Source organism: Dermochelys coriacea, chromosome 5 (assembly GCF_009764565.3).
Source record: "Dermochelys coriacea isolate rDerCor1 chromosome 5, rDerCor1.pri.v4, whole genome shotgun sequence".
Lineage (NCBI taxonomy): Eukaryota > Metazoa > Chordata > Testudines > Dermochelyidae > Dermochelys > Dermochelys coriacea.
Window position 1 is genome coordinate 79,291,558 of NC_050072.1, and position 24,868 is coordinate 79,316,425.

General features: G+C 39.5%; 1 protein-coding gene across 2 annotated transcripts in view; it reads left to right on the forward strand.

Annotated features, from left to right (window-relative positions):
- PRDM6 (PR/SET domain 6) overlaps positions 1 to 24,868 on the forward strand; it is a 99,122-nt gene that overhangs the window by 58,051 nt on the left and 16,203 nt on the right. The window contains exons 4-7 of one of the 2 annotated variants that reach the window (XM_043514988.1): positions 473 to 600; positions 11,361 to 11,485; positions 14,509 to 14,851; positions 17,387 to 18,160. In XM_043514988.1, coding sequence (XP_043370923.1) covers positions 473 to 600; positions 11,361 to 11,485; positions 14,509 to 14,851; positions 17,387 to 17,429 — 639 coding nt within the window. In that variant the 3' untranslated portion in view covers positions 17,430 to 18,160. Of the gene's footprint in view, positions 1 to 472; positions 601 to 11,360; positions 11,486 to 14,508; positions 14,852 to 17,386; positions 18,161 to 23,987; positions 24,165 to 24,868 lie in introns of those variants that run through there. The other variant, XM_038403546.2, reaches the window with a different exon arrangement.

Below are 24,868 nucleotides of genomic sequence, written 5' to 3' on the forward strand. Positions count from 1 at the left end.
TGAGGAGTCCGGTGGCACCTTAAAGACTAAACAGCTTTATTTGGGCATAAGCTTTCGTGGGTAAAAAACCCACTTCTTCAGATGTTTAGGGATTACTAACCCGTGTTCAGCTGTTCCAGCCATTTCAATGCAGCCTTTACATCCAGATTTTCTTGTTTATGTGGCAGTTCATTATTTAAGGCTGGCCTGTCAAAAATGGTTAAATATTCTTTGGGAAGCACAGTCACATCTTTGAGACACCACAAATATGTTTAATATAAAAAAGATTGGCTTGATAAGAGGAACATGATAAACTTGCATCACCAAAAATATTCCTCTGTTGTTCTGTTTGTATTTCTAAGTGCATCAATAAGCAGTGACAAATCTCATGGCAATACATTTCTGGAACAGGCACACAGAGACACTGGCAAAGCAGTGAAAATGATTGCTGATGATTCGTTCTAACTACTTGACCTTCTGACCTCTTTTCCAGATATATGACCAAGATGGGACACTACAGCACTTTATTGATGGCGGGGAACCCAGTAAGTCAAGTTGGATGAGGTATATCCGATGTGCAAGGCACTGTGGGGAACAGAATCTAACCGTAGTTCAGTACAGGTAAAGTATGTCTTGATTTATTCGCTGCAAGAAAAAAATCCTTGAAGTGAAAAGTCAGAAGTGTAATTATCACCAGTTCACAAACAATTGTTGGGCTTTCTTGAATGGCTTCGTTTTGTGCAGTAGAATCTCAGTAGTATGGATTTAAGAGCTCTTAAATTTGGTTGTCAAAAACTGGGGATGGGGAATATCATTGAGAGCACATACGGCAGGGTTGATTCTGATCTCACTGATGTTCCTGATGATTTAAACCCTATGTCATTAGAAGAGGAACATGTATGCAGATCACATTGTACGAAGCAATCTGCATCTCCTTTGAGTAGTCTCAGGAGACTGCTTTGGAAAGAGTAGTTTGCTTGGAAGAGTTGTCCTCCATCCGTTACAATAAATAAATATGTTAGGGGAGAAGGACAAGGAGAAGGCCTCATTTGAAATGAAAACATCGGAATTTTGAACACTGAAGCCAGTTTGGGGAGAATCATTGGGCATTTATGACCCAAATATGCATCTGCAGAATGCACCTGTCAGCCAATATGGTCTCATGGCCTATGCCTATGATGTCAATAGCTAGTGAAGGTTATAACAAAATAAAAACGAGAATGTGAAAAAGAATGTGTAAAGAAATTATGGCTCCCATTTCTCCCCATACAAACAATAGAAAAAAACCTAGAAAATGTGTTACATAAATATATGATCTCAACCATAAACAAATCTTTCCCCTTCAGAATCAGAAGCAACTGTTTGGCTTTATTAAATGTTATTAGCAAGTACATCAAAGAATGTTTGGGAACTAAGCTGAGCTCTCCTGCTGTTGGCTATTTATTTTGGGTTTTCTTTTTTTTTAATGGCAAGTTTTAAACTTATTTATAATATTTTAAATATTTTAACAAATGTGAATGCAAACAAAAATGAAAAATACACACAGTTTGATTATTTTCTTTTAGGGTGCCAGTTTAACAATGATAAAAATGGCCCAATAGCATTTTTAAACTTTGTTTCTGGCCCCTTTCAAAATAAAGTAACAATTCAAAGAAGAATATATGACAATGTTTTATTATATTATTACAAACTTTTATTGTGCTCTTAAATATTTATATTTTTAGCTATAATTCTGATGGTTCATTTTTTAAATTGTCTGTTTAAACTAAGGTTGTCTCTGTGTTGTAAAGAGCACTTTTGGTTGGTAGTCCAGGTATATTATGAACAACTGAATCAACCATGTGTGAGTATGTGTAGAGTGTGTGTGTGTGTGTGTGTGTGTATATACATACATATAGATGAAAAACATAAATGAAATATGGGCATGAAAAGTCGTTACACATCTGTCAATATTAAGTATATTTTACAACTCTGCTTTCATGATGAAGCTTTTACTTAGAGTTCCCTCTGTTGATCTGTTTTTGATTACTTCAGATCTTTGTAAAATGAACTACAAAAACACAATTTAAAAAACTGGCATCCATCACCAGTGACTGAATCCAAGTGTAAGAAAATAGAAAAGTTGGACACTGAAAAACTGGTCTAATTTTTATTGTACATGGACGTCCTCCTCACAGAAAGTCAGCTGGTTTAAATTCATTTTGTTATGATTTGTAATATCTAAATGGAATTTTCTTGAAAGCGCTCTTGATTGATTGACCCTTAGCTGAACGTTTTGTTTTTATTTTGAGGCTGACAATAATGTTTGTTGGCATGTGTTCTGCTTCAACTGCGTTGGGACGCCATGAAGCTATCTTTATGAGTCATCCAACCACAATACTAAATACATGTCAGCAAAGGAAATATTATCCGAAAAGGGAAAAATCCCTTTGATGTACTTCAGCATGCAGAGATTTCTGCGAGTTTTGGAAGCTCTGTACGCTTGTAAGGAACGGTGTACGCTTACACATTTTTTTTCGGCCTACTCCAAGCTTCACAGACCACCCATTGCTCAAAAACAGTTCTGCTCTTTCAGCAGCAAAGTGTGTCATTTGGTTTTAGCACATTCATTTGCCGGACTGCTGTGTTTATGTTAAGGGAAGCCAAACTGAGAGATGAAATGTTACAAGGGTGAAGTACAAAGTAGACTCGATTTTTCTCAAGTTAGGAGATGCTGGTGATTTATAGCATGGCTCCAATTTTGATTTTTATGTAACGGTGGAAAGAATTAATAACATGTACAGCTTTGGGAGAGAGAGGAGCAGAGAAAGAGAGTGAGAGAGAGAGAGAGAGAGAGAGAGAGACACACGAAGGCAAGAGTTTTTGTCAGATATTCATAGAAAGTTGGGAAAAACTTTCTGCTTAGCTAGCAGTGCCCTCCTGAGACAGGGTGGCAATAAGCGAGGAAAATAACAAGATAAATGAAATTTTTGCAGCTGCTAGTAAAATACTGAGAATCTGCACTTTTTTATTGATCTTTATGATCCTGTTGCCAAGAGCCACTTTGCAGTGACAAAATATGTTGACAAGTGCATATCTCACTGCCATGAAAAATGTGGTGAAGGATTCTCCTTATGTCTGCAGTGTTATACAAGGAACAAATTGCATGGCTATGGCAAATTCTTTACAGAAAGGCTAAATTTAAGGCCTACCAACCCTAAACTCTTTTATCTTGAACTTCAGGCTAATATTTGTAGCAATTCTTCACTGAGAAAACCAGTTGAGGTCGAACTTTTTTTTTAAAGTCTATAGATATTTTTCTGCCTTACACAAGCTGTTTTAAAAAATGGTCATTTCTTGGTACCTTGACTGTATCATTTTGGTGTGTAATCGTTCAGGCAGAGTGGAATGCTCTTCTTGTATGTATTGAATTTCTATCCATCTCATATAAGGGTGTTTTACTGTACTGTACCAGGGTTAAGCGAAAAGCTACTACAAACCAATAAGATTTTCAGTTCCTCTTCTAGATGCTCGATTCTGATGTCACACTGATTTTGCACTTATCTCTAACTTAGTTGGAATTACTCGAGTCCTTAACTCAAAGAGAGATCAGGATCAGGCCCTCTAGTCTTTTGATTGCAAAACTCTAGGGTTTTTTCCCTAAATTTGAGAACTCTCAGATCCATGGCTTATGAATGTCCCAGTGTTTTCCCAGACGATAGAACTTATAGAAGGTTTCAGAGTAGCAGCCGTGTTAGTCTGTATTCGCAAAAAGAAAAGGAGTACTTGTGGCACCTTAGAGACTAACAAATTTATTAGAGCATAAGCTTTCGTGAGCTACAGCTCACTTCATCGGATGCATTCAGTGGAAAATACAGTGGGGAGATTTATATACACACACAGAGAACATGAAACAGTGGGTTTTATCATACACCGTGTAAGGAGATTGATCACTTAAGATGAGCTATTACCAGCAGAAAGGGGGGGGAGGAAAACCTTTTATGGTGATAATCAAGGTGGGCCATTTCCAGCAGTTAACAAAAATGTCAGAGGAACAGTGGGGGGTGGGGTGGGGGGGAGAAATAACATGGGGAAATAGATTTACTTTGTGTAATGACCCATCCGCTCCCAGTCTCTATTCAAGCCTAAGTTAATTGTATCCATTTGCAAATTAATTCCAATTCAGCAGTCTCTCGTTGGAGTCTGTTTTTGAAGTTTTTTTGTTGAAGGATAGCCACTCTCAGGTCTGTAATCGAGTGACCGGAGAGATTGAAGTGTTCTCTGACTGGTTTTTGAATGTTATAATTCTTGACGTCTGAATCGTGTCCATTTATTCTTTTACGTAGAGACTGTCCAGTTTGACGAATGTACATGGCAGAGGGGCATTGCTGGCACATGATGGCATATATCACATTGGTAGATGAGCAGGTGAACGAGCCTCTGATAGTGTGGCTGATGTGATTAGGCCCCATGATGGTGTCCTCTGAATAGATATGTGGACAAGCCATTACCCTCTGATCCCACTGAGGGTTACCAAAAGAAACTACAACATTTGCTCAAGAAAATCCCTGAAAAAGCACAAGAACAAATCCGCACAGACACACCCCTGGAACCCCGACCTGGGGTATTCTATCTGCTACCCAAGATCCATAAACCTGGAAATCCTGGATGCCCCATCATCTCAGGCATTGGCACCCTGACAGCAGAATTGTCTGGCTATGTAGATTCCCTCCTCAGGCCCTACGCTACTAGCACTCCCAGCTATCTTCAAGACAACACTGACTTCCTGAGGAAACTACAATCCATTGGTGATCTTCCAGAAAACACCATCCTGGCCACTATGGCTGTAGAAGCCCTCTACGCCAACATTTCACACAAAGATGGACTACAAGCTATCAGGAACAGTATCCCAGATAATGTCACGGCTAACCTGGTGGCTGAACTTTTTGACTTTGTTCTCGCCCATAATTATTTCACATTTGGGGACAATGTATACCTTCAAATGAGCGGCACTGCTATGGGTACCCGCATGGCCCCACAGTATGCCAACATTTTTATGGCTGACTTAGAACAACGCTTCCTTAGCTCTCATCTCCTAACACTCCTACTCTACTTGCGCTACATTGATGACATCTTCATCATCTGGACCCATGGAAAAGAAGCCCTTGAGGAATTCCACCATGATTTCAACAATTTCCATCCCACCATCAACCTCAGCCTGGACCAGTCCACACAAGAGATCCACTTCCTGGACACTACAGCGCTAATAAGCGATGGTCACATAAACACCACCCTATATCGGAAACCTACTGACAGCTATTCCTACCTACATGCCTCTAGCTTTCATCCAGATCACACCACACGATCCATTGTCTACAGCCAAGCTCTACGATATAACCGCATTTGCTCCAACCCTTCAGACAGAGACAAACACCTGCAAGATCTCTATCATGCATTCTTAAAACTACAATACCCACCTGCTGAAGTGAAGAAACAGATTGACAGAGCCAGAAGAGTACCCAGAAGTCACCTACTACAGGACAGGCCCAACAAAGAAAACAACAGAACGCCACTAGCCATCACCTTCAGCCCCCAACTAAAACCTCTGCAACGCATCATCAAAGATCTACAACTTATCCTGAAGGACGACCCATCACTCTCACAGATCTTGGGAGACAGGCCAGTCCTTGCTTACAGACAGCCCCCCAACCTGAAGCAAATACTCACCAGCAACCAAACACCACACAACGGAACCACTAACCCAGGAACCTATCCTTGCAACAAAGCCCGTTGCCAACTCTGTCCACATATCTGTTCAGAGGACATCATCATAGGGCCTAATCACATCAGCCACACTATCAGAGGCTCGTTCACCTGCGCATCTACCAATGTGATATATGCCATCATGTGCCAGCAATGCCCCTCTGCCATGTACATTGGCCAAACTGGACAGTCTCTACGTAAAAGAATGAATGGACACAAATCAGACGTCAAGAATTATAACATTCAAAAACCAGTCGGAGAACACTTCAATCTCTCCGGTCACTCGATTACAGACCTGAGAGTGGCTATCCTTCAACAAAAAAACTTCAAAAACAGACTCCAAGGAGAGACTGCTGAATTGGAATTAATTTGCAAACTGGATACAATTAACTTAGGCTTGAATAGAGACTGGGAGTGGATAGGTCATTACACAAAGTAAAACTATTTCTTCTCCCCACCCCACCCCCCACTGTTCCTCAGACGTTTTTGTTAACTGCTGGAAATGGCCCACCTTGATTATCACCATAAAAGGTTTTCCTCCCCTCACCCTTCCTGCTGGTAATAGCTCATCTTAAGTGATCACTCTCCTTACAGTGTGTATGATAAAACCCATTGTTTCATGTTCTTTGTGTATTTTCCACCGAATGCATCCGATGAAGTGAGCTGTAGCTCACGAAAGCTTATGCTCAAATAAATTTGTTAGTCTCTAAGGTGCCACAAGTACTCCTTTTCTTTTAACTTATAGAAGGATTCTCAGTTATGGTGAATACTAGATCATACTTACCCGAGGGGCCATCTATCTTGTTCCCATGTTTCATATTGAGAAAGATTTCCTCAGTAGCTCTTTTTCATTACAAGCCCTTTTTTTGGACTCTTCTGGGCCAAAAGTCCATATTATTCAACCCTAGTTCTCTCTCTTTTGGGAGGTATATTTCTGTTGTGAGACTGAAGGAAATATAAGAGGACACATGTTAAAAATCATTTTCTGTATTTAAAAAAATTCTTTACTTCTGTTACTAACAGCACTTACTAAATCTAAAAGAATTATTATCTATTTACTTTTTACCTTCTAAACTGTGTGTTTGAAGTTTCCCTCAGTTTGGATAGTGAAAATAAACTCATCTGTTTTGAGTCGGTCCCACTTACTAGATCTTGTGCACTGGTGCAATTTGCATTCCAAATTCTGCACTGGAATGTTTTTGAAACAAAAAAACCTGTCTCCCTTAAAATTTCTTTCAAAAAGGATACTGCAACAACAATAGATTATTATGTTTGTAAAACATTTTCTTAGGGCTTAAACTACCTTAGCCCTGGTCTACACTACGAGTTTAGATGGAATTTAGCAGCATTAGATCGATTTAACCCTGCACCCATCCACATGACTAAACCATTTTTGTCAATTTAAAGGGCTCTTAAAATCGATTTCTGTACTCCTCCCCAACGAGGGGATTAGCACTGAAATCGATATCGCCGGGTCAAATTTTGGGTAGTGTGAACGAAATTCAATGGTATTGGCCTCCAGGAGCTATCCCAGAGTGCTCCCTTGTGACCACTCTGGACAGCACTTTCAACTCAGATGCACTAGACAGGAAAAGCACCTGGAACTTTTGAATTTCATTTCCTGTTTGGCCAGCGTGGCAAGCTCATCAGCAGAGGTGACCGTGCAGAGCTCATTAGCACAGGTGACTATGCAGTCCCAGAATCGCAAAAGAGCTCCAGCATGGACTGAACGGGAGGTACTGGATCTGATCTCTGTATGGGGAGACGAATCCGTGCTATCAGAACTCAGTTCCAAAAGACAAAATGCCAAAATATTTGAAAAAATCTCCAAGGGTATGATGGACAGAGGCTATAACAGGGACCCGCAGCAGAGCCACGTGAAAATTAAGAAGCTCAGGCAAACCTACCAAAGAGGCAAATGGCTGCTCCGGGTCAGAGCCCCAGACATGCCGCTTCTATGATGAGCTGCCTGTAATTGTAGGGGGTGTCCCTACCACTACCTCACCCCTGTCCATGGAGTCTCACACAACAGTGATGAGGAAGATGAGGAGGAGGACGAGGATAGTGCACAACAGGCAAGTGGAGAAACCATTCTCCCAGACAGCCAGGAACTGTTTCTCACCCTGGAGCCAATACCCTCCGAACCCTTCCAAGGTGGGCTCCCGGACCATGAAGCCAGAGAAGGCACCTCTGGTGAGTGTACCTTTTGTAAATATAATACATGGTTTAAAAGCAAGCGTGTTTAATGATTAATTTGCCCAGAAGACTTGGGATGCATTTGTGGCCAGTACAGCTACTTGAAAAGTCTGTTAACGTGTCTGGGGATGAAGCGGAAATCCTCCAGGGACATTGTTAAGGGAACAATCAGAGGTGACCATTGAAAAGAAATCATCCCCACTTTTAGCCATGCGGTGGGAGTGGGGCCGTTCACGCTGAGCTGTTTGCGTTTGGCTGGCAGGGATCTTCCCTGATACTAGTCACGCGGTGGGAGGAGGGGTGAAGTGATCATCCCAAAGAATTGGGTGAGTGTGGAGGTTAGTTGGGTTTGTGCTGCATGTTAACCTGAAAACCACAGCCCCTCCTTTTAAATGGCCAACCCAACGGGTGCTTGGTATGGAAAAGGAGGGTGCTGCTGTTTGAAACCATTACCACATTATGAAGGTTGAAGAAGCTGAAAGATTGTGGCTTACCATGGCTGCCTGCAAGCCAAATTCTGTTGCCCAGCCCTGTGTGTGTGATCTCTCTCACCAAACCAGCAGGCCCTCAATACAAAAAGCAAAATGCGACCTTGTACCAAAAGCACATGTGCTATGTAATGTTAACAGCTTGGTTCACCCTGAAAAAGTCTACCCATTGTTCTCTAAAATTAGTCTTTTTAAATACTACTCTCCCTTTTTTTCCTCCTGCGGCTGCAAATGTTTCAACGCTCCCCCGATCATCTCTGTCCCAGAAACTAGCGTAGATAAGACGGCGAAAAAAATGCACTCACGATGAAATGTTCTCTGAGCTCATGCAGTCCTCCCGCACTGAAAGAGCTCAGCAGAATGCATGGAGGCAAACAATGGCAGAGTCCAGGAAAGCAGAAAATGAACACAAGGATAGGAGGGACGAGCAAGATTAGAGGTTGTGGGAGCAAAAGGAGAGGTGGCGGCAGCATGATGAGAGGAGGCAGGATGCAATGCTGAGGTTACTGTGGGATCAAACTGATATGCTCCGGCGTCTGGTGGAGCTGCAGGAAAGGCATCAGGAGCACAGCCCACCACTGCAGCTCCTGTGTAACTGCTCGCCCTCCTCCCCAGGTTCCATAGCCTCCTCACCCACATACCCAAGAACGCAGGGGGTCGGGGCCCTCTGGGCACCCAACCACTTCACCCCAGACTGCCCAAGCAACAGAAGGCTGACATGAAATAAGTTTTGAAGTGCAGTGTGGCCTTGTCCTTCCCTCCTCCCTCACCCGACCTGGTGCTTCCCTCCTCCCCCACCTCTCCCGGGCTCCCTTGGCAGTTATCCCCCTATTTGTGTGATGAATTAATAAAGAATGCATGATTTTGAAACAACAATGACTTTATTGCCTCTGCAAGCGGTGAGTGAAGTGGAGAGGGCGGTTGGCTTACAGGGAAGTAGAGTGAACCAAGCGGGCAGATTTTCATCAAGGAGAAATAAACAGAACTGTTGTACTGTAGCCTAGCCAATACATGAAACTGGTTTTCAAAGCTTCTCTGATGTGCAGCGTGCCCTGCTGTGCTCTTCTAATCACCCTGGTGTCTGGGTGTGGCAATTTGCCTCAACCTCCCACCGCACCATAAACGTCTCCCCCTTACTCTCACAAATATTGTGGAGCACTCAGCAAGCAGCAATAACAATTTCGCTGTGGTCTAACCGAGTCAGTACACTGCACCAGTGCGCTTTTAAACGTCCAAATGCACATTCTACCACCATTCTGTACTTGCTCAGCCTATAGTTGAACAGCCCCTTACTACTGTCCCGGGTGCCTGTGTATGGCTTCATCAGCCATGGTTTTAAGGGGTAGGCTGGGTCCCCAAGGATAACTATAGGCATTTTAACATCCCTAACAGTTACTTTCTGGTCTGGGAAGTAAGTCCCTTCCCGCAGCTGTTCAAACAGACCAGAGTTCCTGAAGATGCGAGCTTCATGTACCTTTCCCGGCCATCCCACGTTGATGTTGGTGAAATGTCCCTTGTGATCCTCCAGTGCTTGCAGCACCATTGAAAAGTACCCCTTACTATTTACGTACTGGCTGCCAAGGTGGTCCAGTCCCATGATAGGGATATGCATTCCATCTATTGCCCCACCACAGTTAGGGAATCCCATGGGAGCAAAGCCATCCACTATAACCTGCACATTTCCCAGAGTCACTACCCTTGATAGCAGCAGCTCAGTGATTGCGTTGATTCCTGACTGACCGGTAGTTGGCGTTGCAAGCTTCTAGAGGGCTATCACCACTTGCTTGTGAACTGTGAGGGCTGATCTCATCTTGGTATTCTTGTGCTTCAGAGCAGGGGAAAGCAAGCCACAAAGTTTCATGAAAATGCCTTTATGTATGCGAAAGTTTTGCAGCCACTGGGAATCAACCTACAACGCTATGTGGTCCCACCAGTCTGTGCTTGTTTCCCGGGCCCAGAATCAGCGTTCCACAGCATGAGCCTGCCCCATTGCCACCAGGATGACCAAATTGCCAGGGCCCGTATTTTGAGAGAAGTCTGTGTTCATGTCCTCATCACTCTCATCACCGCACTGCCGTCGCCGCCTCGCCAGCTTTTGCAGGTTCTGGTTCTGCACATACTTAAGGATAACGCGTGAGGTGTTTACAATGCTTATAACTGCTGTGGTGATCTGAGCGGGCTCCATGCTTGCTGTGGCATGGCCTCTGCACGAGAGCAGAGTTGCAGCGGAAGCGGTGGCTGACGACGGTTTGCACCGCGCACATTTCCTGAGGAAGAACACATGTACCCGGGAGCCCATGACAGACAACATGGAGAAATTCACAATTGAGACAATAGCAGCAGAGCAGAGTTGCAGTGGATGATGATGGTTAGCAGTCCTAATGCACTGGCTGCTGAAAGCAATATGGTGTCCGCATGGAAAAAAGGCATGAAACCATTGTCTGCCATTGCTTTCACAGAGGGAGGGGCGACTGACAACATGTACCCAAAACTACCCGCAACAGTGTTTTTGCTACATCAGGCATTGGGAGCTTAACCCAGAATTCCAATGGGCGGAGGAAATTGTGGGAACTGTGGGCTAGCTAGCCACAATGCATCGCTTCGTAAGTTGATGCTAGCCACGTTAGTGAGGACGCACTCTGCTGACCTAATGCGCTTAGTGTGGGCATATGCAATCGACTGTATAAAATCGATTTCTATAATATCGACCTAATTTCGTAGTATAGGTATACTTACAAAGTAGCTTGAAGCTGTTTGTTATCCTGTGTTACAAGCACTAATTGGAGTCCCACATTGATGAGATGGATTCAGGTTTACTATAATCAATGAACTATTCTTTCAGGATAACTTGCAGAAATTCTTCCAAAACAGTGGAATTCTATCATAATTGTGCATATGGTAAAAGGAGCACTACCTGTTTCTAAACTGGGCTATTTTTCTGTTTGTTATGACTAGGTCAAATATATTCTACAGGGCCTGTATAGATATCCCCAGAGGCACTGAACTGCTGGTGTGGTACAATGACAGCTACACATCTTTCTTTGGAATCCCTTTACAGTGTATTGCACAGGATGAAAACTGTAAGTATTTTATTTCTAACTATATGTCCACAGTGCATATTTCACAATTAATCTGTTTTGTTCCTTGTGTTTCTTAAGAAGTATGAAGTAAACCATGGATATTTATTTAAGGTAAGCTGGACGATTACAAAATAAGGCTCTGATTCTGGAAATTCTTAAGATATATGACTTCAGTGGAACATGAAGTATGAGTAAAACGCACAAATCTACAGGAGGGCAGGACTCGGACCTAAATTGCAGGTTCCCCCTATGGCATAGCAACATATGAAATCCCTCCTTACTAGGGATTTATTGCCAGTTTATTCTCTGTTTACTTCCACAACCCTCTCACTAGTTGCCAGTTCTATCATAGGATTTACTCTCTTGCCAAAAAGATAACATAATATGATCTTTCCAGCCACTGTCAATGCTGCTTCATCATATTACTGTGGGATGTGTTGATGGAGGCCTAGGCTGGCTGTCCATAAAGATGAGGTCCTTGTGGTTAGAGAAAATGCTAGTTCCTTTAAATAAAGGCTAATTACAAATAACCTTATATGATGATGTAGCCCCCATCCTGTCACAACTATCCCCAATTCCATTCATTCCTCTCCCCTGCCATTTTATTTTACTGTGAATTTAAAAAAGGCATATAATTTATATCACAGACCCAGTCATGCAAGGTGCTGTGTGTACTTGTCTTCAGTGGGAATTAAGAGTGCTCAGCACCTCATAGGATTGGTCTGTGTGTGTGTGTGTGTGTGTGTGTGTGTGTGTGTGTGTGTAGGACTACCTTCTTTCAGCTTGCATCAGGGAACTCTTTTCCATTGTGACAGCCATGTGTGACTATGTGGTGGAAGAAGCAAATAATAAATGCTTGAATGACTTTGGCCAAAAATGACCCTGTGGCTGCAAGCGCATAATAAACTATATATTATATTTTTTCAGTCAAATACGTGGATACTTAAACAGCTATACTGAGATGAACTTGGTCTCTTAGCAACTTAAATACTGAACCAGGCAGCAATAAAACAGCAAGATACCAGGGATTAAACTGTCAAAAATAAACATCCTTTTTCATCTGGAGTTTTCAAATCTGTTGAGGGGAGTTTTAAAGACATTAAATTACTGGCCATAATGTTTTGCACTAAAAAAATCATCCACTCCAGTGGGTAATACAGAAATATTATTTGCATTTCTGTGAGTTGTACTTTACAAAATCATTTTTTTTTAATGATACAGTGAACAAAATCCCATCACAGTTAAAACTTTAAATATTGTCACTTATTACTTCGCTACAAGGGAAACCAAGGAGTTTCATCCACAAGCTAGGGAGACCGACAGAAAGAGAAAAATTCATCTCTGGGCAGAAGGCCAGCACCAGGCTTATGCATAACCTAAATGCCACTTAAACCCTCAAAATTTACCCACAATGAACTGTGACAATATTACTTAGCTCTGAAACCTCATTATTTGAGTCTCTTGATGGAGGTTTTATGCTTAAAATTTTTTAAAAATTAAATGTCCCTTGTGTGACACAGAAACGTAAAACAGAGTTATGAAAAGAAAAGTTTACATATAACAGGCTCTGCTGCACATGTTGTTCCATACACCTAAGATGTTTGGATGCGTTTTAAAAACTTCACTGCAGTGCACATCCTACTGGAGGTAACTCTACTCAGAAAATAGGTTCTCAGATTGTACAGTGAAGAGCACCATAGAAAGAACTACACATAGCTAAATTAAATAACATGGATTACCATGTTTGTTTTGGTCGAGGAAACATTTAAAAAATAATTTTGTAAAGGAACTTTGTATTATTTACAGTAGGATATCAAAATAGGTTTGTACTGCATTTTTTTATTTCAGTAACTATTCACTGATCACATTAATCACAATCATTCATTGAACAGACCATTTGAAACTGCTGCTGTATCTCAACTAGACATACTTGAAGTGAGCTGTAGCTCACGAAAGCTTATGCTCTAATAAATTTGTTAGTCTCTAAGGTGCCACAAGTACTCCTTTTCTTTTTGTATTCAGAAGGTAAATGTGTGTGTGTGAGAGAGAGAGAGAGAGAGAGAGAGAGAGAGAGAAATCCCCAAATGCTACATTAAAACAATGTTATGGTTGCAAATTCAAGCACTCCAAAGTTATGAAACACCAGAATTTAAGACATCCATGTGACATTGTGTGTTATGGTACAGCCTTTAAGTACATGATCACATACTGTTTTTTCCACAGAATCCCTGCCTTATTCAGTGCACAAGATGGACAGTGCTCAAGGAATGAGGCAGATCTCAAATATTTCTTTTATACGTGTGACTCCCCATGATTCATTTACTGCACAACATCCAAATGCTGCACTGAATGCAAAATTTTATTTTCTCATGTGTTGCATTGTGCTCATCATCAAAATATGTGAGTGCCTCACAAACCTTAATTAATTTATCTTTTCTACACCTCTGTGAGGTAGGGAAGTATTAGTAATCCCATTATATTGGTGGGGAACTGAGATACAAAGATATGTAGGCATATATTTTGCAAGGTCTCATGATGAACTAAATCCAACTAACCTTAATCATGCAAGCAATCACATTGAAGACCCTGGATTTGTATTGTACAAGCTTTGTGTGTATGAATGAGGGTGTAATATTGCCCTTTAGTGACTGCCCATTGATAGGATAAGGGGAACTACTGCTGTGTCTGTTTTCTGCAACACAGAGATTTGATATAGTGTAAGCCCAGCAGAATTTTCTCTCCGATGTGAATTCTATCATACTTCTAACCATTCTTGTCACTCTTCTCTGGACCTTTACAAACTCTCAAACCTCTCTTCAGATGACTTCCTACATGTCAGAACCAGCTTCTCCATTCGGATCGCATTCTCATTCCAGCCCTTCGTATATGTGTTATAATAACATTAAATTGTTTGAATCCAGTCAGTTGAAAATAACTTTGAATATTTTTGATTTTCTCCCCAAATTGTGTTAGTTTTAAGAAATAGTAAAGCAGATCTTATTTACTTTTTTGTTTTCTCCCAGTGAATGTCCCTTCGACTGTAATGGAGGCCATGTCCAGACCAGACACTCTACAGTCATTTAACAAAAGTAGTAAACTACCCCCTGCCACTCCACAGCGATCCATAGTATTTCCACAGACTCCGTGTAGCAGAAATTTTTCTCTTCTGGATAAGTCTGGGCCCATCGAGTCAGGATTTAACCAGATCAGTGTCAAAAACCAACGAGTTCTTGCAAGCCCAACGTCAACGAGCCAACTAAATTCTGAATTCAGTGACTGGCACCTTTGGAAATGTGGGCAATGCTTTAAGACTTTCACCCAGCGGATCCTCTTACAGATGCATGTGTGTACGCAGAACCCTGACAGGTAAAACACAGGCTCTCTTTATTTCTGTATGGATGGGTAGCCAGACCTTCTGCTTTTTACTTTTATCAGACTGTTATCATTTCCAAAACTAAACCATTATTAGGAGGAGCCTGCACAACATAATACATCTGTGGCTGTGTGAAGTAAGCTGATAATGGCCATTGCTTGACTTCACATTTTGTAAAAACATTTGGTACCTAAATGTACAGACAAGAGGAAATAGCCAAGAATATAATCTTGTTTTCAGAATGGTTTGGTACATCTGTTAGAGGGAACAAAACAAAAGGAAATTTTATTAATATTATGGATGAAAAAATGAGGTCAAGATAATGAAAAGTCTCTTTGTCTTCCAAAGACAATATAGCTTGCTGTTCAGTGGCTGTCATAATCATTTCAGGGTTCACCTATAGTGTGCAATGTGTATGAACTTAATTAAGTACTAAGAGGTAATGAATTGGAATTTTTTGCTTAGTACTATTTTTCTTCAGAGCATGCAAACCCATAAATCGTGGAAAGCTGTCAAAAGGAAATACCTACTCCACTAGTGATATGGAGGAAAACAGATGCCACTTATTCAATAAACTAATATCCGCACAGAAGAAAAATGTTGACTAGATACCTCAGAGTCAAAGTTGGTTTGAAAGTTTGTCAATAGAGAATTTTATGGCCATGAACTGAGGATGAAATTTAGCTGAACAAGTGAATTAAAATTTCAGGTACTCTGACAAGTGGCAGAGTAGATATAATGGAACTATTATTTATGAATCGAAGCTGGTTTATTTGACAATCTTGATCGCTGGCAGCACAAAAGACAAAAATCAAATTAATTCAACAAATAAGACTGCCCATGTTTTGTCTCTCCTTCAGCTGTGAAGAAGGCTTGAGTAAAACAGCTGAATCTCCTGGAAAATCATTCTAAATGCAGCACTCAAATGCAAGTTACATTTGACAAAAATGCAATAGCAGTATATAATGTGTGTGTTTGTGTAATAAGCATATATCCTATGCTGCTGGATAAAAATAGATGAAGTTTAAAATGTGTGTGGTAGAACTAGGGTCCAGAACTTAATCCTGAATAGAATTTTGAGAGTTGCTAAAATTTTGGATGCGGCAAAACCTTTTCAAGTTTCCGTGCCCTTTAGCAATTTCTAAAGTGCACGCTGGCTCCAGCAGAAACAAAGCATTGTCATGTTAAAAATATATATTTGTATAGAAAAATAGCTTTTATTGGTTTTTTCATGCTATAAATTATGTAATTTTCTGATAGCAGCCAACTTTTAAATGCCTCCTGAGTTCCCACAATATGTAACACAACCAAAACTGCCAGAGAAAAATATTTTCCCATAGTTCTCTAAAACATTGTTTGGGATTTTAGCTATATGATTCCCAACTGTATTCATTGTGATTCACATAGCTAAAACCTCTGGCAACATTTTGAAAATATAGGAGTATAGGTCAGAGTTCTTGCATTTAGATTCTAGATTTTTCTGTGTTCTCATATTCCTAACTAGAAATCACCATTATTTAAACTTATGTCATGGCCAGGCTTTTCTCCTACTATAAATAGCATTAGTAGAGCATATAGCTAGCAACATAGGAACTGGAAAAGAAGTATCTTTGCTTATTTCTAGGAACACCTCTTATTTCTTAAAGTAATTTCTTGGCAACAAGAAATCAAGATATAAATTGCCAAAGCTCGTTTGCCTGCTGGCCTGAGATACTGTATGCAACTCTTAGGATTGGAATTTCTCTCTGCTATCTACTGCACCACTCTAGCCGATAAACAGCTACCTGTTTATTGTCAGAATTTGTAAACACACCAGCCACTGCATCTTTGATGTGAGGGAAATAGCTGTGGCTGCCTCCTCTAGCAAAGGCCTTGAGACTATCTAGTCTGGCGTTGTGTTTGTTTTTCAGGCAACATGATTAACTATACGTGGTCAAAGCAGGAAAAGGATCCTTGAATGTAGCTATGATCCCCACTTCATAGTGTGAAATTTAAGAAATGCAAACTATTTGGGATTTGAGAAATACAAAGAAGGAAATGACTTAAAACTTCCTTTATCTCAGAAGAAATCTGAATGAGAGTGGAGGATAAGATAAGAGTGAAAAAGGACAGAAAAAAATGTTTTTCAATCAGCCCCTGAGAACAGAATACTATTCAGCAGGCAGAAGTTTGAATATATAAATACTGGGTAATAGTGAACCCAAGATGAGGAGGGTCCCAAGTTCTCCCAGAAGTTTCTTTGAATTTGAGATTAATTAAGATTTTAATGAAAGCTTATTTTCCCCTTTCATTTACTTCCCTTTCCCACTGAGGTCTTTTTTTTTTTCCTGTTTGTTAAATAATATAGTTTCTCTGGAGTCACTTGATGGGTGGGGAGGTAAGATCTAAACCCCTCCATATTTGACCCAGGGACCATCCAAGCCTCTGGAGTTTTTCCTTAAACTCTTGCCCAGACAGAGGCAATTTGACCCTCTATTCCTTGAACCAGGAGTCAGAAATCCCTTTTCTCTTCTGTTTTTCTGCTGCAGAAATTCCCAACAATCCCATTTGGGGGGCTCCAGAAAGGGGTAAGCGAAAGCCTTCAATCACAGTGAATCATTTTCAGACAAATATTTTCATTTATTTTTTTAAAAATCAGCAACAGTTCTTAGAATGACCAGTTTTTATTTACATCTTTCTTTTTTCTCTCTTTGATTGTCATGTATACTATGTAGTGGTGTTAACAGAGGGAGGATGCCTGCACTTCCCAGGTGTTGCTTGTGGCCCACTTTCATATTCAATGTGTATGTGTGATATTTACTCTTGTTGATTGTCATGTATTTAAACTGATGATTGGAGGGTAGACACTATCCATGCAAGTGTGTCCATGGTGGGTGGATTCTGGATGTTAACTGGTCCTCGTGCTCTTTGTTTCCTTGAAGTATATTAATGTACACTTTGTTTTGCTGTTACAGTTCAGCAATGAATGTCTGGTTATTTTTTTAAAGATTAAGTTGTCAATTTAATTGATGTTTTTCTCTAGGCACCATGGCTCTATCCCAATTGCTATTTTTCTTGCAATACATTTTTCTTTGTAGGATGTGTATCTTTGGCTCTCGGTACTGTTGCCCTAATTAACTAATTACTTAATTTTTAAAAACCTATAGCAACCAAAGAGAAAAGAAATCCTGTGAACAATGTCTATGTCTATTTATAGAGTGACTATGGATTATTGTGCAATTAAAGTAAATGTCTTGCTGAATTGAACATTTGTTCTTGCATACTCTTTTCAAAAAGGTTTGCAGGCTTCCAGCACTTATAGTTAAGAGTAGCAAAAGGTGCACAAAATGGTACCACTCCCCTACTGCTTCAGAAGTTTAGAAACACATGAGCTATTTTGTTCTTTATTAAATGATGGCCCCAAAAGTCATAGAGGACTTGATTCTGTGATCCTTACTTCTACTGAGTTGTACTTACTCATGTTTGTAGTCTTGTTGGCTGCAATGGGGGCTACTCTGTTTGAATAAGTACTATTTGGTGTGAGTAAGAGTTTCAGGAGTAGGCCCATAGTTAGTAAATATAACAAAACCCATCAATCTGAGCCCTGTGAGAACTTCAAGATGTAGACTAGTACTTAAATGTCACTTTGCAGAATCATGTCCTCTCCGTTCAGTTTGACAGAGACTGAGTACCTGCACGAAACTCTTTATAAATACTCATGGTGAGTAACTTCAAATGTTCCATGTGGTAGGGTCCAAGGCAACTGATTCTTTTAACTAAAGCATCCACAACTAGGCACTCCCTGACTAATCCTGCCCCTCTGCAAGGATTATGCCAACAGCTTCTTCACCTCTCTGAAACAGTCATTTTGGGCCATTCAGAATGGCAGTTGGAGTGTATCACTGACACCCTGAGTTGCATTTTCCCCTCTCATTAACCATACAAAACAGCAGATTCCACTCCAATTCCATATCCATTCAGTAATGAAGAGGGTACTGAAACTTTGGCCCAGGTCTGCAGTTCTGCTCCAAAACCACTGACGTGTGTGTGAGAGCAATTCATGGAGTCCCTTCCCTGAAGGCAGAGAGTACCAGCATCACAACATGCCCCGCTTTCATTGACTCAGGTAACGTAAAAACTAAGACAATGCCTGAATTGGAGTCTTTTATCTTCCCGTAAAGCCTTGGCACCAAACTGTTTAGTGGGGAAAGCCATGGTGTCCCACTCCCTGGCATTCTGACATCATGCAATATGTCTTTGTTTCTTCACTAGCAACAAGTACCTACACTTAGCCTTCTGCCAGTGAGAAATGTGTCTGCAGCTGTATGTCAGGCTTTCTCCTATTGGTTAGTATTTCTCTAGCTGAGGAAACAATGAATCTGATTCACCATTTGGCTTTGCTGATTTGACAGTATTTCAGTGAAAAGTTTACAGGTATTAAAAAACTCACTGTTACAAGCAACTCATTCTCAAAAGATTTACACTGGAATTCTATGAGACCCATGAAGATAGTGAATGAAACTGTGTGAAGAGGCCCATAAAAGACCAGCTCACCATAAAAGAGAAAAAAGAAAAGGAGTACTTGTGGCACCTTAGAGACTAACAAATTTAGAAAATAAAAGAGAAAGTAATTGAGATTTTTTTCAGGACTCTGATCATGCAGCCCATCATTCAAATATTTCTTCCAATTTATGCTGGAGACAGTGTAAAGAAATGGGACACATGTTCATATGAGCTGGATTAGTCCAGGAGTTCTGCCCTTTTGGATTCAGAAGACATATATTGCAATACCGAAGGAATGGGCACAAGAGAAATAGATTAATTAGATCAATCTTTTACTAAAAGAAGACTGGAAAAAGTGGTTTCAACCCTATGTATTTTTGTGTTGGGGTTTACTTAAATGAGAAAACCGTAAATAAATGGTCATATTCTAGTGCAATCTTCCCAAAAAGTTATACAGTTGATTGGATAAGCATGCATATTTTGAGTGAAATTCAGTTAAGTGTATAGATGGTGTTTCACTTTGTGATGATCACCCCCAGAAAGTGGACTACAAAAAAAAAAAAAGGATTTTTAGCACTGGCAAAAGAAAACAGCAATAATGGTTTCAATAGAATTTATGCATTCAAGAGACAGGTTTAAAGTACACTCAAAAAACAAAGTTTTTAACCATTTCTGTGAGCTTGAAAAATGTAATTTGAGAATATTGTAAACCCTTAGATGCCAGAGATTCACCCATATTTAAAGAAATTCTTTAAAAAATTATACTTTAGATATCTGAGCCTATAGCCTTTACATTCATGAGTGCACCCAGGGGAGACTCTCACATGAGTAAGAGTCATTGGATTGGTCTCTAAAGAAGAGAGATTGAGGGCCCCTACAAGCTGATGATCTAACAATGTAAAATCTACCAACAGAAGTTTAATGTTATCAAAGATGGGTAACTAAATGAATTTCTAGTACATGAGGCAAATGAGAGCTGGGCAATTTTGTCTGTGGGCAGAATTTGCCTCTTAGATAGGGAGATATGCTTTCTTTGAGTTTGGGTGAGAAGATGAAGCATATGGCCTAATTTTTAAGGAGAGAGGATTGGAGGATAGGACTGCTACGTTCTTTTTGTTGACTCTCAGTGATCTCCTATATGTACATTTCTTTGTTTAAGTTAAACTATCTTTAAAATTGGTATAATAATACCTAATTCAGAGATGTATTTGTTAGGCTTAATTAACGTTTCTAAAGCACTATGAAAGCCTTTCTGAAGTGCTACAGTATAGAGATGTAAATTAATTATTGTTATTATTAATTATTATATTACTTCTAGCACACAGTGATGGGGAGAAAATTCTAGGATAGATTTTTACAGAAAAATTATGTTTCAAAAATTCTTAGGACCATATTTTCATACACAGATGCATATGTTTCACCTATAAAATATGCATATAACAATTTACATGCATGCAAATGTGTATTCACATTTAGAAGAGGGTATTCTTGGTACGTACCCATTCATGCATAAAAGTAACTGCAGAGAAACTCAAATTTGCTGGAGCATCCACTTGTATATGACCCCAGACCAACTAAGCTGTTACCCACATGGGTAACTTTAAACACATGGGCAGTTTATTTGCAGTCAATGGCACTAACACATGCCTAAAGTTATGCATTTGTGGAAGAGCTTTGTAAATATCTTATCTACTTTCTTTGCACTGCAAGCAGTTTCCAATACGCAGAACTGTATGAGTTTTTGAATGAGGGTTTGTGGATGGGGTCAGAACCATGTTGCAGCTTCAACCTAGGTGCCTCTTTTTGAAAATTCAGCCTATAAAGTCCACCATTTTGGTTTTCATTTCATGACCCCTATTCTCTCCATGACCCTGAGAATAAGGGGGCCACCATCTTAATACGGTTTTCCAGAGCAGAGCAAAATGATGGCACAGGAGATAACTGCTACATCAAAGACAACCCTGCTCTGAAGGTATCCATGTACTCACCAAACCGATCATCCCTCACATTCAGTCCAGCTTCACTGCTTTCATTTTTTAAAAACAATGTATTGATTTCTTTCTGCTAAGAAAAACAACAGCCCAAGTACAGTAAAAATGGTTACAAAACAAAATTATAACTTTTCTGCTTATTTTATACTCTCTTTCTTGGAAAATACCATAAAATATTATAGCAGTATTCAAAAAGTCATACAGTTCTGCATATTGGGAACTGCCTGCAGTTCAAAGAAAGTAGATAAGACATTTACAAATTATCAGCTCATACATTTATGCATGCATAAATTTGTCTTCTTTTTAAAACAGGCTTTGCTTAACTTATGATTCATGTATCTAGCTCCAAAATACTTAATTGATCCCTTTCTTGATTAATCTGATTAGAGATATGCATCATATATGCAGACTCACACAAGGGGTTAATTTATTTGGTGAAATAACATCTTTTATAGTCAATCCTGCAAGATTTGGGTGAAAGGCAACAAAATGAGAGACAAGGGACATAAGAATAGACAATCTTCTACAAAGTTCGTTTTGTGCATCATACAGTGTAATGCACTATGAATAATATAAAATCTAAATTGTCATCATAGACAAGAAATCGAGTTTGAATCAATTTGGGGGCTAATGGCAACATTTTATTTGGCTTCTTAATGTTTGCTCATAACTGATTTACTACTGTGAAGTATTTACATACAAAGAATGGTGTGACTTCTCACAATGTGAAATTAATCATACTGACTGTTGTTAAAAAATAAAAGATTAATTGGTTTTATTTAGTGTCTTATTGTTTATTATGGGAGCTGTTAAAAATAGATAACCAGAGGCTAATAAACGTTAATGGTCCCTCTCACTATTAGAAAATCAATTGTTCATGGATATGGCATATCTTAATATATTTATTTTTGCTTAAAAATGTTTAATCCTAAAAAGCCTGAATTTACATATCTGTTTGATTGTCCATTAACAATGCATGTGAAGAAGCAATAAAGCTGAAAAACATATTTCTCTTGTCTTCCAAAATGGTAATAGATATACCGAAGTTACAAGTGTTTATTTAAAATATATTATTTCACATGCACTTATATAATTTTTAAAGAGAATAGGGAAAACAATGTTAGTATAATCATCCAGACCAGGTAATCTTTCCACAACTTTTACATACATCTTTCAAACTTCTTTGAAAGCAGTTAGATAGATTTTCAAATGTAAGTAATTAAAATTGTATAGTATTGAGTTATTGACCAATACCAGACTATTAATCAAGCAAAAAAAATCTACAATCAGTGCTCAGTACTCTGAAGCATATAAAATAATAGTATTTGTGATCAGCGATGCAAGCAGACACAATTAAGCAGCTCACTTGACAAATGAGAGGGTACACTTTATTTTGCACTTAATTGAATTGTTGTACGTGCTTGGTCACCACTGTCTCCTTCCCTTTAGTTTTGGTTTCTAGCCATTTGAACATACACATTTGTTAAAGAGAGAGCAATTAAGACAGCAAGAATTGTGCCCTGAATTCCTGCTCTCTATGAAAATCATTAATATCCCTTAAGACATTCTTAATTTTCTTTTAAAAAAATTTGATAAACAGAACAGAACCCTGCCACTGATTTACTTTAAATGTCCTCACAGATAGAAAGCATTCCAAATATTGAAGTAGTTTACCAAATTGTTTTAACTTAGAGAAACTTGTGGTGGGGGGAATTAAATCTATTTTGCCACAACAGAATTTGATTTACTTTGTATATGTTTCTCAGAACACTTTTTGCCACTTTAACAAGTTAGTAATGGTATTGGTACTCAAACTATTGTCCTGTCTCATCCTTCTATCTCTCAGCCTCTTCTTTTTACTTGAGTTTGTATTGATGTTGTTATAATTCTGAACTTGTGGCATCACAATCAGTTCACTGCAAGAAATTAAGATGTCACAAAAACAGAATTATGATTTCATTTCAGGATCACACAAAAGGAAAATCCAGGCCAGGATGGAAAAACCTATTAATTAAGTGCAAATGTCTTCAATAACAGCAAGAATACAGAAACATAATAGAAAAAGCAAAAATTTATTTTTTTTCCAAATTTGTCTCATTGTGAAAGTTCCTCTTTAAAGAGCTTTACTTTTTGGAGTGTGCAAGGGATTAGAAAAATAATATTTTCAATTGGTCATAGAAACCATAGATATACCAGGTAAAATTTTTAGCTAAGCCTGAATTAATGGTAGAGAGGAATAGGACTTTCTGAGTCTGCTAATATAGGGCTCAAATCCCTATGTTAGAGGGAGTTTTCATTGCATAAGGAATACGGTATTGGCCCCTTAGTTTGAGGAAACTAAAAAAAGTCAGACATATAATCTAACCCAGGTTTTGTGTATACCTGAAGAATACTTTGACTATATTGGGGGCCTTGTAGGACCTTTGGCAGTTTCTATACATGGATTCTGTCCTCTAAATTTGCATAGTGGTTCATGGTGGGGGAGGAGGGGAAGCGCGAATTGCATGTGTTCTACTATAGATCCAGAGATTCACATCCAGACTCCTCTTTGAAAACTAAGAAATTAATTTGAAAAAATTAGCTTGCACCACCAAAGTTGTTTTCTATTTGCTGAAATAGAAAGTAGTGATCACACGGTGTTTCTATTGTTTTGCAGACCCTATCAGTGTGGCCACTGCTCCCAATCTTTCTCCCAACCTTCGGAACTAAGGAACCATGTAGTCACCCATTCCAGTGACAGACCTTTCAAGTGCGGCTATTGCGGTCGTGCCTTTGCTGGTGCTACAACACTCAACAATCATATCCGGACACATACAGGGGAAAAACCCTTTAAGTAAGTAACTGAAGCTACCAATGTTGATCAAGAATGAGCAGAGAGGGAATGGCATCGCAGTTGTCCACCCACAACAGCCATGTATAAGCCCATGGGAGAGCTTCTTTTGAAAGCCAAGGTCAAGATTCCAGACAGACTCATTAGCAGTGTGACTGAAATCAGAATCAAACCAGGCATGTATGCAGATACCTAGTATACGTATGGCCCAGATCAAATGCCTATCATCCAGTCAAAACTTGATTGTTTTAATTTAAATAGCAGTTTAACAATTGTGTCTCAATTAGAGAACCTTAGTTGAAAATAGAAAAGGAGTACTTGTGGCACCTTAGAGACTAACAAATTTATTAGAGCATAAGCTTTCGTGAGCTACAGCTCACTTCATCGGATGCCAGCAGTTAACAAGAATATCAGAGGAAACTGCTGGAATTAGCCTACCTTGCTTGTCACCATGAAAGGTTTTCCTCCTTTCCCCCCCCTGCTGCTGGTGATGGCTTATCTTAAGTGATCACTCTCCTTACAGTGTGTATGATAAACCCATTGTTTCATGTTCTCTGTGTGTGTGTGTGTGTGTGTGTGTGTGTGTGTGTGTGTGTGTGTGTGTGTATAAATCTATCCTCTGCTTTTTCCACCAAATGCATCCGATGAAGTGAGCTGTAGCTCACGAAAGCTTATGCTCTAATAAATTTGTTAGTCTCTAAGGTGCC